Source organism: Thunnus thynnus, chromosome 13, assembly GCF_963924715.1.
Source record: "Thunnus thynnus chromosome 13, fThuThy2.1, whole genome shotgun sequence".
NCBI classification, from domain to species: Eukaryota; Metazoa; Chordata; class Actinopteri; order Scombriformes; family Scombridae; genus Thunnus; species Thunnus thynnus.
The window spans coordinates 11,403,537-11,420,333 of NC_089529.1; the positions used below are offsets into that span (position 1 = coordinate 11,403,537).

Consider the following 16,797-nt stretch of genomic DNA (forward strand, 5'->3'; position numbering starts at 1 on the left):
TTTTCTTGTTTTGTATGAATGACGTAAGGTATGTATGTGAGTATCTTAGGGAGATACATTTTTTGTGATGCAATAACGCTGAGCCCAAGAGGAATTTCCCAAAGGGGACAATGAATTATATCTTATTATCGTTATTTCTGCATGAGAGTAATAGCAAAATATCAAGCTATTATCAAAAAAGTGCTGTACACTATCCATCAAGTTAATCCACCAAGGCCCATCTACCTGCACCAGTGGTGTAATATAAGCTAAGTGTACCTTACTTGTGGCTGTTTTTAAAAACTGTCAGTTTTATGCTCTTTCATACTTCTACTCCACCTCAATTCTCAGGCAAATTGTACTTTTTACTCAACTATATTTGATAGTTATATTTACTAATTACTTTGCAGATTGAGATTCTACATACAAAACAGATTATGAGCCTATAAAATGTGATGCATTGTTATCATGTAAACTAGCCAAGAATAAATACAGTTGTTACACATTAATGCATAAGTAAGAATAATCCAATAATAAATAACACTGACCATTTTTCCACTGACACAGCTGAGGCAATGAAACCGATAGTTTATCAAACAGATGAAATGTCATTCGCAGAAGAGGATGTTGGGGCCACTTTTGCAGTGACAGGAAGCTGCCAGCAGTAAGCTACACTGAATGATACTAAATATATATTTAGTGCCACATTTTATTTTTTACTTTATTGAGTATCTGAATGAACATGAGGTACATTACATTACATACATAAGAAATAGGCAGAAAATGAAATACAAATTTGAAGAAGAATACAGAATAAAAATAATGACTAAAAAATAAATACAAAAAACAGAACAACAGAATAATTAAATAAAGACATAAAAACAATACACTCATTAACATTTAATGGTCTGAAAGTGCTGCTCACATTCTTCATGAAAAACTGAGAGGAGAGGCCTTTTGTTGGCAAATTTACATTTAAGAATATGAAATTTAGCTAAGATAATTATAAGGAAGCTGTGTGTGTCAGGTGAGCTACAAAGATGCAGAGAAATAGTTCTCTTAAAAACATATTCTTGGAAAAAAGCAAATTATATGCATTTTATGAAAGATTTCTCTTCAATCTCAAAATTGGTGCAAGATTGGATCAACCGGTGGGATGTTTGAGAAACTCTCGCGATATTTTAACCTCGCGAGAGGTCGTCCCTCCGGATTATTTTGAAGACTGTGACCGGAAGTGTCATGTTCTCCTGACACACGGAACTTTATGGTCAAACTGATAGACGTGGAGTTTAGACAGCCAAGTAGTTTACAGATAATAGCATCAACAGCCCGTAATGAGAAATGTTATGGATTACCTGTGTGATGTATGGATGTATTCTTCTTTGACAACGGAGTTACGGAGATGTATGCTGCTCTGAAATGACGGTATGACATGTTTTTACCTCGGTGAAGACAGCCAAAGCTCGTTCATCGATCGCCTGAAAGGGGAACGTCAGATTATCTAGAAACGTGATTTGATCTGTCAGAAACTGATCCACCAAAAAACCCTGCAAACATGTCGCCAGTACCCGTCCTGCCGCTGGTGATCAACTGCTTCATGTCTGTGCTGGGCTGCATGGCCACAATCAAACTCATTCCTGCCTTCAAAGACCATTTCATCTCAGCTAGGCTGTACGGAATGGACCTAAACAAAACAAATAAAAAGGAAGTGTGAGTCATTCTTGTATCTATCTTATGATTTCTTATCCTTCACTGTTTAATAATATGTCAAATTTATGCTATCTTTCTGCCCTAATTTTCGCCTTCTCACCCCTTTTTTGCAGCCCAGAGTCCCAGGGTGTCATCAGTGGGACGGTCTTCCTCATCATCCTCTTCTGCTTCATCCCAGTGCCTTTCCTTAGCTGCTTTGTAGGAGATCAGTGCAAGGGCTTCCCACACAATGAGGTGGCTAGACTGATGTGTAGTAAAACTGTGTGTTTACTCTCAAATATCTAATCTAATCTCGGTGTTGTTTTTGGTCAGTTTGTACAGCTGATAGGCGCACTCTTGGCCATCTGTTGTATGATCTTCCTGGGATTTGCTGATGATGTGCTGAACCTGCGGTGGAGACACAAGCTCCTGCTTCCCACCATGGCTTCCCTGCCACTGCTGATGGTCTATTTCACCAACTTTGGCAACACAGTCATCGTGGTGCCCAAGCCCTTCAGAGCACTACTTGGGCTGCACTTGGATCTGGGTGAGTTGCGTGGTTGTTTAAATTATATATTCATGCATTCATGGGGCTGCAGTCGCAGCAGGGCAATCAAGATAGCCCAGATGTCCTCCCAAGTCCCTCCAGGGGGATGCCAAGATGTTCCCATCCCAGATGGGGGATATTTAATCCCTCCAGCGTGTTTTTTTTATCTGGGGTGTCTCTACTAATTTTCAACTGGGAGCCATTGAAAAGTAGTACAGTTGAAATATAAATCATCATAGAAAACAGAGAAGCAGTTTTCTATGATTTTTTTCCCCAATACACCTGAAACTACTCGGGGCTTTTCTGAGGAAATACTGTACCAGTAAATTTGGGAACTGGGACTTTCATGTTCAGTCATTCTTCCTTTTTCTTTGATAGGTATTCTTTACTATGTCTACATGGGAATGCTCGCGGTATTCTGCACAAACGCCATCAACATCCTAGCCGGAATTAACGGCATCGAGTCAGGTCAAGCTCTGTTTATCTCCGGCTCCATCATCGTCTTCAACCTGCTGGAGCTCAGTGGTGTGTGTGGTTTCTCATCAGCATCACAGATCAGTCCATCTGCACTGCAAGTCATGAGTGTATTTGATATTGATATGTTTGTTTCACTTGAAAATCCCTGAAAGAAGTGAAAATACTTTAGAAATAAGTGAGGAATAATCCAACTGCACTGGCAGAATTTGTCACTCTTTGAAGAAAAGAATTTTACACTAATATGATACCGCAGGACTAATGTGGACATTTTTGGTTTGACATTGGTTTGTTGTAACTTGGTTGTCTTATTTATCAGGAGATTACCACGACGACCACGTTTTCTCCCTCTACTTCATGATACCCTTCTTCTTTACCACATTAGCACTTTTTTACCACAACTGGTAAGTTTAACCTATTAACCTGAGCCAGTTCTATGGAAAATGTTCCCCACATTTGGAAGTGCAGAGGAATATTTGATATGTCTGTTCTTACATTTTTCTCAATTTGCAACCTATTTTGTCACAGGTACCCCTCATCTGTGTTTGTGGGAGACACTTTCTGCTACTTTGCAGGGATGACCTTTGCTGTAGTCGGCATCTTGGGACACTTCAGCAAAACAATGCTGCTGTTCTTCATTCCTCAAGTGGTTAACTTTGTCTACTCCTTGCCTCAGCTTTTCCACGTCATCCCCTGTCCCAGACACAGACTCCCCAGGTAACCTGCTGCTCATGGACTTCTTCAATCATCCTGTATGCTGTTATGCTCTCTCATTGTTTGTATTTACTTCTTTTTTTTTTTCTCCCTATATTACCGACAATGAAAGACTGAATCCAGACACAGGCAAACTGGGGATGAGCTACTCTAAATTCAAAAGAAAGGACCTTTCTAAATTAGGACATCTCATTCTGAGGGTAAAGCTCTTTCTCTTGTGTGTTCTTTTGTTGAATGTACTTGCTCACTACTTTGCTTTTGTCCAGTTTTATTGAGCAAGAACATTTCACTCCAGGGCTTTAATATATATATAATAAAAATGTAATAAGAATTGAATTAAAAATGATATATCAAAGGGAAAAGCAGAAAATCTTCACATGGGAGAAGATGAAACGAGAGAACGTTTGGCAGTTTCACTTGCTAATCGACTTAAAACAATTAATTGATACGAAAATTGTTGCTAATTAATTTTCTGGCTCTTGACTAATCATTTAATCAACTGATTGTCTCTGCTTTATTTCACCCACAATGTCAGCATGCAGAGGCATTATTTGATGTAAAACGTGACCATGCAAGGGCCAGCATACAGTATACCCTCAATTCATGACAGCAAGCAGGTAGCAGCTTGCCTGGTGGTGCAGATAAACTTTTAACTGTTAATTAGCCTGATAATTATATAGAATTACCTTTTTTGTTGTTGTTATAATTACAATTTGAATTGCTGATAAAATTGTAGATGTGGGAGCGATTTAGAGGCCTGGTACCAGTGCTTGTAGTTTGGTCTACACGTGAACCAGACAAGTGGCGGACTTCAAGCTGTTATTTGTTGTTATGTGTTTATTGGTTGATTAAAAAAAAAAAAAACCTTTGCTCCTCAACAGGTGGCGGAGTTATTGAAACTGCTAGAAGTGCGAAGGGGCCAAGAGGGAGATGGTGAATTTATTGAGTGCAACAACATGACCTTAATAAATCTTGTACTGAAATTACTCGGCCCCATCCATGAGAGAAACCTCACAGTCATCATGCTCATCATACAGGTAATAACAAAACACCTGCTGTACCTAAATCCCCTGGAAGAGTGTTAGTCATTGGAAAATATATGAATGTTTCACCGGGTGCTCATTTCTGTGTCTGTGGCAGGTGATGGGCAGCGCAGTGGCTTTTGGGATCCGTTATCATCTGGTGCGCCTCTTCTACGACGTCTAGACAGCTCTGCAGGAAATCTGAGAGAATACTGACTGAGAAAATATGATATATTTGTGGAACTATTGCACAGGCTCATTGTTCATACGCCTTTTAATAGATTCCATTACCTCGCTGTTACTTCTCTGCCTCAGACTTTGACCCAGTGCAAAGATTTGAAGTGATATTTCACTTTGGTAGAACATTTTCATGTACCGTGTAAGCATAAACAGCTTCAACAGTTCTGTTTGTTATTCTCCTTCCACCATGTGTTTCATGAATTACAGGCAGGATAATGTAACATTGTCATCTGTGTTCACCCTGAAGGTATATTTTTTTATACTGGGTTTTTGTAAGGAAATTAGAGTAAGTGGGGGTGACTTTCAGTCTTCAGAGCTGCCAACATCAGCTCTTAAATTGTTACTGTTTGATAAGTTTAAGAACTTATAGAAGGGCTCACTCACACTTCATTTTGCATGACTATCAATCCATGCAACATGTGAGTTATCTTTTTTTTCATCTGAATAAACGCACACAGAATGATCATGGTAAACAAAAGCAGTGAAAACATAAGGAAGTCCAAAGACTATCACTGAGAATATCGGTGGAGACAGATAAATAGATGGAATATTAGAGGAAATTGAGGTCTTTGAAAGGTGAAGGGTGTCCCGACTACAATAATTAGAATTGATTGTTTTTAGTTTTCTTGGTATTATTGGATACATATCTGTATTTTTATGACGGATATGTATGTTCCCCAGGGGTTCATCAATGTGAAGTCGAATGCCACTGGACTATTTTGTTTAGGAATGTAACTACATATGAGAAACGGTTTATTGTTGAGATGGAAGGCTCAAACTGAGAAATAAAGGCTGAGAAAATTAAAATAGAAGATTTGTACCGTCATTATTATTTGCAGTGGTGAAAGATGGTATTCAGATTCTTAAATAAAAGTAGCAACGCTACTATTAAAAAATACTTCATTACAAATTAGAGTCCTTCACAATCTTACTTAAAATATGAAAGTATTATTAGCTAAATGTGCGTAAGAGTAAAAGCATTTGTTTTGCCCAAATCTAAAGGAGTGTTATTATATAATGATAGTATTTGTATACAATATGTCAGCCTGAAATAACAAGGAATTGCAATGCAAAAACATCTGGGTCACACTTTAGTAGCTAAATTTAATGGGGATCCTTATCAACAGTGTTAAATGATGCTTTGAATCTTTGATCAAAAACGTGGATATTGGCATATTGTCGATTTTTAAAATACTTAAATATTGGTATGAGCCTCTGAATTCCAGTATCAGTCAGGCTCTGATACTTTATATAGCGTTGGGTATTTTAATCTGTAACACTGTATGAGCTGATTATAACTACTGCCGAATAACTGTGGAGTCAAATGTACCCAATGTACCATGCGCCTCTGAAATGTAGCAGAGCATAAATATAAGGTAGAATAAAATGAAAATAATCTAATAATTGCACGTACAGTAACTAAGTAAATGTACTTAGTTACTTCCCACTGCAAAAGTGATAAATGGTAAATACTAGATTGGATGGGAAGGGACGAGAGAGTTTTGCTAATCGTCCCAATCTATCTGGAGGCGGAACAGATTACATCCGGAACCCTGGAACTGGTCCTTGTTTCTGGGGAGACATCTGCACGGAACAGTCAAAGCAACTCCGATGTTTACATGATTTCTGTGTTTCCAAAACAGCCAGAAGCAGTGGTGAAGCTCGTATTTAAGTAAGGAGTTGTCTCATTGTATGTTTTTCGTTTGTCACAGTCTTCGAGGATATTGATTCAGGGGGTTTATTAGAGCCGGAGAGTGTTGTAAAGACTTCCTGGTAGCATCACGCTGGGTGTAAAACAGACACTACATTTTAGAAAGAGATGCCTCACAACAAACGGATACAGAAGAAAACACTGAAGCTGGAGTGTGAGTGGGGGTCGTGTCAGGAGTCGTTCAGTTTGATGGAAAACTTCTGCAAGCATGCGGAGGGTCACCTTGCTGTGAACATGGCGGAGGAGGACGATGAAGAAGAAGCAGAGGGTGAGATGCTTTCAGTCTTATAATGAACAGTATCTACCTGTGGCTGGTCTGATGTTGGCGTATTTCGTGCTGTAACGAGTAACGTTATTGTGGAGGCAAATAAAGAGTGCAGCCTTGATAGTTGTACATATTTGTACTGCAGCTCATAGGATTGAAATGAAACAATGGCTGAAGTTAAAATGGGTTTTTATGGCCACACAGTTTAAAGGACGACTTCATAATTTTTCATGTCTGTCTTAAAACAATAGTCAGGTGCCCAAATGAACACTGAAATAGGTTTTTCTTGCTGTAATCGTCCCTCCTGTTCACACTGACCATTAGAAGATCCCTCCAATGCACTTACAATGTAAGTGATGGGGGCCAAAATCGGCAGTCCTCCCTCTGTGCAAAAACGTATCTGAAGCTAATATGAAGCTTCAGCCATCCAAGTGAGTCAAATCATGAAGATATCTTTCAACATTGCAGTCTTTTTACTGTCAAAGTCCCTCTTTTTTTTTGCTATTTTTGTTGCTAAGACTGTAAATGTGGCAGATATCCACTTGATGTGACTAACTCAGACTGCTGATTATATTAATTTGTCCAAATTTGACTACAATGCTACACCTTTCATCAGAAGTGCATCCAAACTCTCCCAAATTAAAGCTTAAAGTTGCAATTTTAACCACAAGCCGTCGCTTAACTTTATATCCAATGTGCTGGAGTACTTTTATATGATAAACAATAAATATTAATGCATAAATAGAGATGCCCACTCATGTAAACTCTTTGCTTTTTGTGCCAAGAGGAGAGAAACTGTCTCTGGAAAGACTGCGGTTTCTGCTCTGTGGAGGGCCCTGAAGAGGTGCGACGACATCTCTTCTTTCACTGTTACCATACTAAGCTGAAGCAGTTGGGTCAGCAGGTGCTTAACGCCCAGCCGGAGATTGGCAGCTGCTCCATCGGCTACCACAACCGCAACATCATCCCTGAAATTCCAGACAATTTTATCTGCCTCTGGGAGGAATGTGAGGTAAGCTTGACAGAGGCTGGTGCTACTGCTAGTGGAACAAAGAAAACAAACACCTAAATAAATTCACTTGATTTAACAGTTTGTGAGATTTGGTGGAACATAATATTAGATGCTAGGCCATTAGGCCACATTTTCTTAAACTCAAACTATTTCTTTCTTTGCATATTTGTCAAAGCAACCGCCGTATGAAAACCCAGAGTGGTTCTACCGTCATGTGGAGATGCACAGCCTGTGTATAGATATACCAGCAGGAGACTGTGAATTCCCAATACGCTGCGGATGGAAAGGTAAGCTATTAAACATGATTGATCTTAATATTATGGTTCAGAAATGTCAGTGTAACTTCAGATTTCACAACAAAGTTTCGGTTAAAGAGGTTTAAAAGTCTGGGTAATTTTTTGGTGTAATACTGAGGATGTCGGGTCATTGAGTTTAAGTTCTGTGACTGTTCTTCACCAGATTGCGAAGCCACCGCTAAAGGGCGTCCTAAGCTGCGGGAGCACCTGCGCAGCCACACCCAGGAGAAGGTAGTGGCGTGTCCAGGCTGTGGCGGGATGTACGCCAGCAACACAAAGTTCTTCGACCACATAATTCGACAGAGCGCCATGGAAGGTAAAATTATAGGCTCCAGAGATTCTGACAGCAAGATGAATAGCAATGTGTCTAACTTATTTTGGTTCAACTAACATTTAGTAATTCTTGCTTTGTTTTGTGTGATTATATTTATGTTTTCTGTAGGTCAGAGGTTCCAGTGTTCTCACTGTTCCAAACGTTTTGCAACAGAAAGACTACTGAGAGACCACATGAGGACCCACGGTCAGTCCACACATAAAAGCTTTATCAGTATTATCAGTTGTTCCCAAAATGTGTAGATTTGTAGGGGGGAAAATAAAGTGAAGCCTTAAAACACTACACCGCTATTTTGACATGTTTGAGCTTAATAACTGTAAATCTGGTACAGTTTCAACCTTTCAAAACCATTTTCAAATCATTTTTTAGTATATTTTTTAGAGAGTATAAACTCTCAAGACCTCTCCATCCTGTGATCAGCAATTCCCATTGCAAATAAATCCCTGTTGTTATGGAAAAGTGTCAGGTTTTCCACCATGATTTCTGGGTTTAATGGAAGAATAAGTACTAATAGGCCTTTATAATGTCTATTTTTACCAAATGACCATATAATAGACTTTAGTATCGAAGTGAGTGAGGGATTCCTGTTGGATGATTTTTGTCTCATCATTGGTTTGTCTCACTGGTACAGTGAGCCACTACAAATGCCCACTGTGTGACATGACTTGTCCATCACCGTCATCACTGCGCAACCATATCAAGTTCCGCCACAGTAACGAGAAGCCATACAGCTGCGACTACTGCGAGTACAGGTATCACCTCCTCTGAAGCTGCAGCAATACAAATCAAGATGAAGCTGTTAGACAAGCAGTTACATTTATGTTTTCTTAATACTCGCACTCTTGATTTTATTTTCATAGCTGTAAGAATCTGATCGACTTGCGTAAACACCTGGAAACCCACAGCAGCGAGCCGGCATTCCACTGCGACGTTCCTGGCTGTGGCTTCACCTCTCGTACCCTCACCACCATGAAGATTCACCATAAAAAAGAGCATGAGGTGAAAGGGGGACTCTTTTAAATAATCGTTAACTTGCCCTCAGAGAGGAATTTTTAATGTCATTTATCATCCTCTAATTTTCTTTCAGGGTAATTTTGTAGCTCGCTACAAGTGCCATGTGTGTGGTCAGTGCTTCACCAGGGGCAACAACCTTACTGTCCATCTGCACAAAAAGCACCAATTCAAATGGCCATCTGGACACCCGAGGTTCAGGTAAGTCTTGAATGGATCCATCCAGTAATGCTGAATTTGAGATGTGTGGAATGTCACAGCACTGATTGCCTCCCTGTCACTCTGCCAGGTACAAGGAGCATGAGGACGGCTTCTTGAGGCTGCAGCTGATTCGCTACGAGAGCGTGGAGCTGACAGAGCAATTGATGAGAGAAAGACAAAATAGGCAGGAGGACGAGGACAGTGGCCAGACCGAGGCGGAGGAAGAATCCCCCGGGGCAGCTCTTTCGGAAGTGCAGGTAGAACTGAGAGGGGTGCTGCTGGAGGAGCAGAGGCCTGAGGAGCCGACCGTCAGCACTGAGGAGGGCGGTCAAGAAGAGAGCATGCTGTACGTTCTCACTGGAGGCTTGTCACAGGCAGGGGAGGACACTGTCATGCTGCAACTCCAGGATACTGCTCAGCAGCAAGGAATGCAGATGATTTGAACAGTCTTGCACACACACCCCGTACATGACTGGACACTCTATAATCCACTGTAATGTTTCTCAGATGCACAGCAAATGTATGAAGAATCTAGTGGAGTTTCTGTGCCTTTAGTGGGGGCTGCACAGAGATGTAGATTAGGTGTAAAACGTCTAAATGAAGGGATGTGTGCTCCATGATGACCCATAAGCCTATATTAGGCAATAAACCAGTTTGTATGTGTTTTTGTTTGCTAATGTTGAGCTTGTGTCCAACCTGTTGGCCTGTATTTTTTAAAATATTTTTTCAATTCATTTATTTTGTCTCGCACTGTAACATCTTCAGACTTACTAATGCTGCACTGCCAAGTGGATGACCATTCTCTGTGAGATGGAGAGGCTGTCCCAAATTCAGAAATACATCAGACACACCCTTAAAGGTTTGGAATAATGGTTTTACAAGAATTACATGTTCACCAAAATGTCTGGAGCCCAGCAAAGAGGGGCTAACTTATTAGCTTGGAGAGCATGTTTGTTTGTTTTTTATGCTTAATCTACAATTTGAATAAACATCTGACACAATGTTTATAAAAATCACTTTTTTTTTTACTTATTCAGATGTTTTTAATGTTACATCAAGATCTTTACCAGTACTATGGTGCCCCCTGCTGATATTAGTTGCTCTAGTGCAGCTCTATTGTGTGTTCAATGAATGTTATTCATATATGTTTGGAACTGACTGATCTCTTGGTAGACACATGGTTATTAGGTGACTTTAAACTGAAATTTTTAGTATCTGGTATTATTGATTGATGGTCAGTTACTTTTCATGTATGTGATTTGAAATCTTTCTGCCTAAATGGAAAAACACATCTGGTTGTGTTAATGAAAAGTGTGAACGAGGGCCGACTTTGTTTGGCAGTTTACCCGTTCAGTGAAACTTTCCTGCAAAAGATATTTTTCAAAATCCTACTATTTGACTCAAGAAATACATATCAATATCAGTGCAAATGTTCAGACAACAAAAATACTGTTTATCATTACTCTACACCTGACAATAACAATATAACATGATCTTCTCATCCTGTTTTTGCTTTGATTTTCATAAAATTTCTGGTGATCGGGCGACACACCTTCGTTTGAGCTGTGAATCCAGTCACAGAATGATTAGCGGTGTGTAGAAGATTAGGCACCACACGGAGCTTAGTTTAGTGTTACTTACTGCTCTCTGCTTCCTGGTTCTGCAGTCAGTGAACTCAGCTCTACTGGGACGGTTGCTAATGGCTTTATGTCTGTTGACGTTTCGATGATGATAATGTATAGACCGCTGCAGGACAGCAATATGACATAGCCTTAGTTCCCAGATCCATCTGCAGATTTTTCACAGAAACTGATTGCATCAGAAGATGGGAACCATGAGGTTACATCCACTGCTGCTGCTGCTGTTGGTGTTTGGGTCCTTCCAAAGAGCGATTTCTCAGTTTCCTGAAAGGATTGGAGTGGTGGAAGGTAGTGGTAAGACCTCCTATTATGCCAATATGTTTTTCAATCATGCTCTAGTCTTTTTAGTCATGGGACAGAGCTCATTGCATTGTGGGAACAGTTCTTATGGACTCCTATAGTATGTAACAACAATAACATCTTTCTTAATCTTGTAGCCTGAAGTGCATTTTCAGTTTGGGTTTTGCATAGAAAATCCATAAAGATTCCCTCCAGACATATTTTAAGATGTATGTAAAATACTCTACTTTGAATAATCATTTGTTTCTGATATAGTTTTTCTACCAAAAGAATATCTTGTTAAAAAAATGACATCTACTCCTTCTCACTCATTAAAAAATCCAGAAACTATGAAAATGCAAATATATTTCATTTCAGAAGCAGCTGGACGCAAGATGTTCCCTTGTTCACTGAAAACTCAATTCTCATTTTATATGCACTGGAGGCTTCAAGTTTCCACATCACATTTGTGTAAATTGATTATTGGACCAGGATTGGTTTCAAAACTGTTTGTGATGTCACAAATCCAATTTTAAGGCCCACCCCTTAAAATTGGATTTTCAGTAATCACAGACAAACTTTCCACTTTCAGCAGATGAAGGTGAAAACAGTCTTCTAGTGTCAAACTCTGCACAGTGAAGCTCAAACATCCAACCAAAGGAGCAAGAAGAAACATTTTTGAGTGGAGGGAAACTTTAAGAACCATTATTGTTTTATTGATTATATGGGTGTTTGTGATTTGTCCTGTTCAAGTGTTTGAAAAAGCTAATTCAAATGTTTTACTGTAGGTGAGACGGAATGGATTCCCGAACCAGATTTCATAGACGACATGTATTGGTCTGGGACAGCGCCTCTTTGTTATGGAGGCTGTAAGTCTCTCCACCAGGAGCTGAGGAGAGATCGCTGTGGGGACTCAAGCTGCTGCTGGCTCGGCTACAAGTCCCTGTGCAGAGGTAAGACTTGGACTGCAACAATGTCTGATATGAATGGAGCTTTGTACCATGCTTTGCATTGTCTTTCCCCTGTATGGCAGTGAACTGTGGGAGGCCAGACGTGGACTATAATGGAGTAGTGTATGGTAATGACTGGTGGGTGGGCTCTGTGGTGAGGTACGCCTGTCGTCCTGGCTTCTTGCTGGTGGGAAACCCCACCAGATTTTGCCAGCCTAATGGCCTGTGGAGCCCGAAACCTACCTGCCTCCGTGAGTAAACGCAATACCACATTAAATCACACAAAGATTTTATGGTAACACTTTATGATACGGGTACAAATCATATTCGTAAGTAATGCTTAACTATGCGTGACTCAAATTAGACAAAATAGACCCCATATTTTTGACACACTTACATAGTGGGTGGAACTTAGTTGGGTTTTTTTTTTTGTATTTGTGTTGTTGTTGAATGCAGCCGAGTCAAAATCATCTAGCAGGTACCAATTGACAAATTAGAGGAGAATGATCATGTGTTTAAGCTCAACAGAAGTGTTGTAGGCCTACACAATAAACTGACAACTGAGTGTCTGTTGTCATAGAGATATGAAGCTTTTTTTCTAGAGAGGCTGAACTAATGCATGGTCCTGAAATAAACTTCTATATAATAGGAATTCAGCTAATTTGCATTCGCATATCAAGTAATGTATGAAGTAACTGTGAATTAACATTTCTTAACTGATGATCTATCATAAGTGTGACCTAATCACATAAAGTCATAGTGGCATGATCATTTGTTAATGGTCAGCAACAGGGATTTATGATACATCCTGCATTAATTCATGCATTAAATCATGAGTCATTATTTAAGCATTACTCAAGTATATGATTTGTACCTTTATTATAAAGTGTTACCGATTTTATCATCTCTGCCCTGTCAGCTCATCATTTGATTTCACTCTGCCTGTCTCGTAGGAATGTGTCAGCGGGGACGCATTGAAATCAGTGAGAAGGAGCTGAACGGGACCTGCAACTCCACCTGCGCGTACAAGAGCTACTTCGGCCCCCCCAAACAGGGCTGCACTCTGATAGACAACTGCAAGAAGAAGGACACCGGCTGGAAGCGGTTCTTTGCACAGTGTGTCCCTTGCATTTGTGACTGCGCTTTATCATGTGGTGAGTAGCTTCCACACCACACTCTCAGGTATAAATGACCGCCTTTTTTTTAAACTGATGCAATGTTGTCTCAGTGCAAACTTGACTATGGTTGATCATTGCTTTAAACTTGAATTTGCTGTTTTTCTTTGAGGGATTCCCTGCAAAGAACATAACATTTTTGTCTCTTTTTATTTTTAGTAACTACAGGCTAAAACATGGAGAAAAAACACATGTTGACGGTACAATGAGACATCAAATGAAGAAAGATATGGACAGCTCGTACACCACAGAGCCACACTATGTTTCATCTGCTTCATCTGTTGTGTGGACAACTCAATGGACAAAAATCTGGATGTTTGAGGACATTAATTTAATCTTTCTGGCACTCTAAATCTAATGATTTCTCCTTGGTTTTTATATAAAGGATAATACTCCATGATCAGGAGACTTCGGTGCCTCACGTTCAAATCCCTCTGAGTCAGTGGTGAATTATGAGCAAAGCAGATCTGCAAAGTTCAGTTAATCTCTGTGTGATAAAGGGTAAAGAGATAGAAAAGAAAAGTGAGGTGAATTTTACTCAGCTAAAAAAGGGTCAAATAGTTAAATACTTAAAATGAAAATAGTCAACCTCAAGTGCCACGTGGTGAATTTGATTTTCAATAAAAAGCTCATTTTCAGTAAGCAAATTATTGTTCACAAGACAGCACTTGGTAGCTCAGGCACCTTTCTCTGAATTAATTCGGTGCTAAATATGATTTTATGTCACCAGGTCAGATCACCAGGAGCATAACACAAACTCTTTTAACATGTGTGTCTGTAAACATGTTTATGTTTCTGAGGGACAGGTAGAAAGAAAGATGAACATAAGGAGAGTGGGAAGTGAAACCGCTGAGATTAGTGTCTCTGCCTCATCGCTCCTCCTCTCAGTCCATCTGTCCTGGAAGGAGCTGAAACCTTAATCTTGTTAGAAAGGGAGGAGCTTTGGCAGGAAGGTCAGGGGTCAGTGTTAACACGGAGAATGTGGTACACCTTATACACAGATTGATTTTTCAGTAGTATACTATGTATATTTTCTACATTTAAATTATTATGACAAATGGCCCAAAATATCTATTTTTGTTTGAAAATTAAATCTTTATTTTCATATAGATGGAATTTATTACTGTGAAACTATGTCTGCTTTTGAATGGAATAAAAATAAAGAAAACACTGCTGCTCCACCTGAACAACTTCAACAGAAATAGTTTCTCTGGATGTTTAAATGTGTCACAGTGTTTAAAACCATGACACATTTAAGCCCTTGACACTTTCATGAAATGAACCTCTACCAGCTTATTTTTTTTTTAATCCAGCACTTTCTTGGTTCTAACAGTTGAAAGCAGAAATTTAAAGCTTGAATTTGCAGTAGTCTCCTTAAACAGACTGTAATGTGTTATGAGTAGGGACAAAAGGCTGCCACTAGTACTCATCTGGCTTCCAAATGTTATTCAAAAATGTTCTGAACTCAAACAGCTCTGATGGACATTAGCGTTTCTGGCCTGTGACATTTCTTCTTATATTGGCTTTGAGTTTTTCAAATATGTTATGTCGTAGTCATTCTTGATACCCCGTATATTTTTAAAAAACTTCTAACAAACTCAAAGAATTGCAGATGACACAAGGAGAAGTCAAGGTCAAACATTCACAAAATGTAAATAAATGTTGCATATGTTTTTCAACCGCTGCCACTCTGATTATTTGCTCATATGTTTGATACTGATACAGACTCACTAACATATTTTATTATCTGTGTGCATTTGATAGATGAATTTCCTCTTGCAAACCACTAGATGTCACTGTATGGTTTATTTTCACAACATTCAGCACCACATTTGACTTTACAGGGACTTGATCTTCCAGAGACAACCATGATAGCAAAAAATTAAAAAAGGAAATGAAGTTTTCATCTCATTGTGTTCCACATCTGACCCTGAAGACTTACTGCCACACAGTGAAGATGGCTCATCACTGTTTGGACCAGGTGCTGAACTTGAGGATGATGTGTTCGTTTTCTTGTGGTGTGTAGCAGCCGATTCCTGTGAAAAGGATTGAAGTGAGATTGTAATATTTCAGATTCTGAAAGGAGCAAAGTGTTCAGTTGACAATGTTCTGGCCGTAGTAGCATTTAGAGGATAATAAGGAACTATTAGTACATCCTCTTTTCTCCAAAAAAAACTTAAGTACTCTAGAATAACCCAAAGTATAATTAAAAAAATGACTTGCTATAATTACATAGTTGCACCAAAAAGATGACATCAAGAAATAAAAGGCAGAGATTGAGTAATATTGTCACAACAATAAGATTTTAGTCTAATCACATTAGGGGACGTCCTGAGGCAATAAATGAAAGAACAGCCAATTCTCATGTGTCATTACTCCTTATTAAGTCTTCCTCAGATAAGTTCTATTAAAACTCAGGGGAGGATACTCACCCACTTCCAGCCTGGTTAACTCTCCTGAGCTTTCCGACAGGATCTCCCAGTACGTCTGCTCACCTTCACTTCCACCTACTCCATTCACACTCTCCAGCAACAGGCCAAAGTCTGGGTCCACCTTCACAGTGAACCTGTAAAATGTGTCCACAGGAGCTGAAATGTCTCATCGCAATCTTAAATACGTAGAGGAAACAGCTGAGCCACATTTAAGAATAAAGGATTATATGCAAAGATATTAAAGGGGATGTCACGGGCAGGTCTTACTTGAAGTCCTGCTGTGTTTCCTGCAGTCTGCTCAGAGCGCCCAGCAGCACACCTCCCTCTGCCACAGAGCTGGAATAGGACTCAGGAGTCATGTTGGACAGGTCATTCACCACAGACATTCTGATAGGAAGAGTTGCTGGACCTGCACACCATGTTACATTCTCTTATTCATGAAACACACACACACACAAAGCTACCAAAATGAGTCATTTAAGGTTAGTTTTTTTCATATATTCACCTCTATCTGTGAGCATTCCTTGTATGAGTAACAGCAGGAGGCCCACAGAGAGGACAGCAGCTGTTCTAAGTGCCATCCTGTGTGATGTTTCTCTTCTGATGTCTGTTTAATATCACAGCAGCTCAGTACTTATACTCTGCCTAGCCCTCATTTGTGCAAACTCCAGTCCCCGAATACCTTTAATCCTGCAGTCACCACGTCGCTCTGCAAAGACAGCTTTTGTCGAGTTTAAATAATCACAGACTGCAAACTAACACAAGTGTTTGCACTTACTGTTGATGTGGTGGCTTATGAATGGACACACTTAATGATCATTTAGAT

The 16,797-nt window shown here is 39.6% G+C and overlaps 4 protein-coding genes across 5 annotated transcripts; 3 read left to right on the forward strand and 1 right to left on the reverse strand.

Moving 5' to 3' along the window:
• The first annotated feature begins 1,203 nt into the window (after positions 1 to 1,203).
• dpagt1 (dolichyl-phosphate (UDP-N-acetylglucosamine) N-acetylglucosaminephosphotransferase 1 (GlcNAc-1-P transferase)) lies at positions 1,204 to 5,477 on the forward strand. The gene is made up of 9 exons (XM_067607886.1): positions 1,204 to 1,689; positions 1,803 to 1,923; positions 2,002 to 2,215; positions 2,594 to 2,740; positions 3,009 to 3,093; positions 3,218 to 3,406; positions 3,516 to 3,603; positions 4,285 to 4,440; positions 4,544 to 5,477. Exons 1-9 carry the CDS (start codon positions 1,535 to 1,537, stop codon positions 4,607 to 4,609), a joined length of 1,221 nt encoding a protein of 406 aa, XP_067463987.1. The 5' UTR covers positions 1,204 to 1,534; the 3' UTR covers positions 4,610 to 5,477.
• Positions 5,478 to 6,220: 743 nt separating this feature from the next.
• hinfp (histone H4 transcription factor) lies at positions 6,221 to 10,511 on the forward strand. The gene is made up of 9 exons (XM_067607885.1): positions 6,221 to 6,644; positions 7,427 to 7,653; positions 7,829 to 7,940; positions 8,113 to 8,265; positions 8,392 to 8,469; positions 8,915 to 9,035; positions 9,144 to 9,282; positions 9,371 to 9,495; positions 9,584 to 10,511. Exons 1-9 carry the CDS (start codon positions 6,485 to 6,487, stop codon positions 9,936 to 9,938), a joined length of 1,470 nt encoding a protein of 489 aa, XP_067463986.1. The 5' UTR covers positions 6,221 to 6,484; the 3' UTR covers positions 9,939 to 10,511.
• A 125-nt stretch (positions 10,512 to 10,636) lies between these two features.
• On the forward strand, positions 10,637 to 15,218 carry si:ch211-117m20.4 (sushi, von Willebrand factor type A, EGF and pentraxin domain-containing protein 1). 2 transcript variants are annotated; one of them, XM_067607888.1, is made up of 5 exons: positions 10,637 to 11,429; positions 12,203 to 12,367; positions 12,448 to 12,615; positions 13,318 to 13,518; positions 13,699 to 15,218. In XM_067607888.1, exons 1-5 carry the CDS (start codon positions 11,321 to 11,323, stop codon positions 13,710 to 13,712), a joined length of 657 nt encoding a protein of 218 aa, XP_067463989.1. In that variant the 5' UTR covers positions 10,637 to 11,320; the 3' UTR covers positions 13,713 to 15,218. The 2 variants fall into 2 exon arrangements, with proteins under 2 accessions (XP_067463989.1, XP_067463990.1); XM_067607889.1 differs by having other exon boundaries at positions 10,637 to 11,423.
• A 108-nt stretch (positions 15,219 to 15,326) lies between these two features.
• LOC137195491 (cobalamin binding intrinsic factor-like) lies at positions 15,327 to 16,669 on the reverse strand. The gene is made up of 4 exons (XM_067607890.1): positions 16,477 to 16,669; positions 16,239 to 16,380; positions 15,972 to 16,105; positions 15,327 to 15,575 (listed from the first exon to the last, which is right to left on the reverse strand). The coding sequence occupies exons 1-4, from the start codon at positions 16,550 to 16,552 to the stop codon at positions 15,505 to 15,507; spliced, it is 423 nt and encodes a 140-aa protein (XP_067463991.1). The 5' UTR covers positions 16,553 to 16,669; the 3' UTR covers positions 15,327 to 15,504.
• Positions 16,670 to 16,797: the final 128 nt, after the last annotated feature.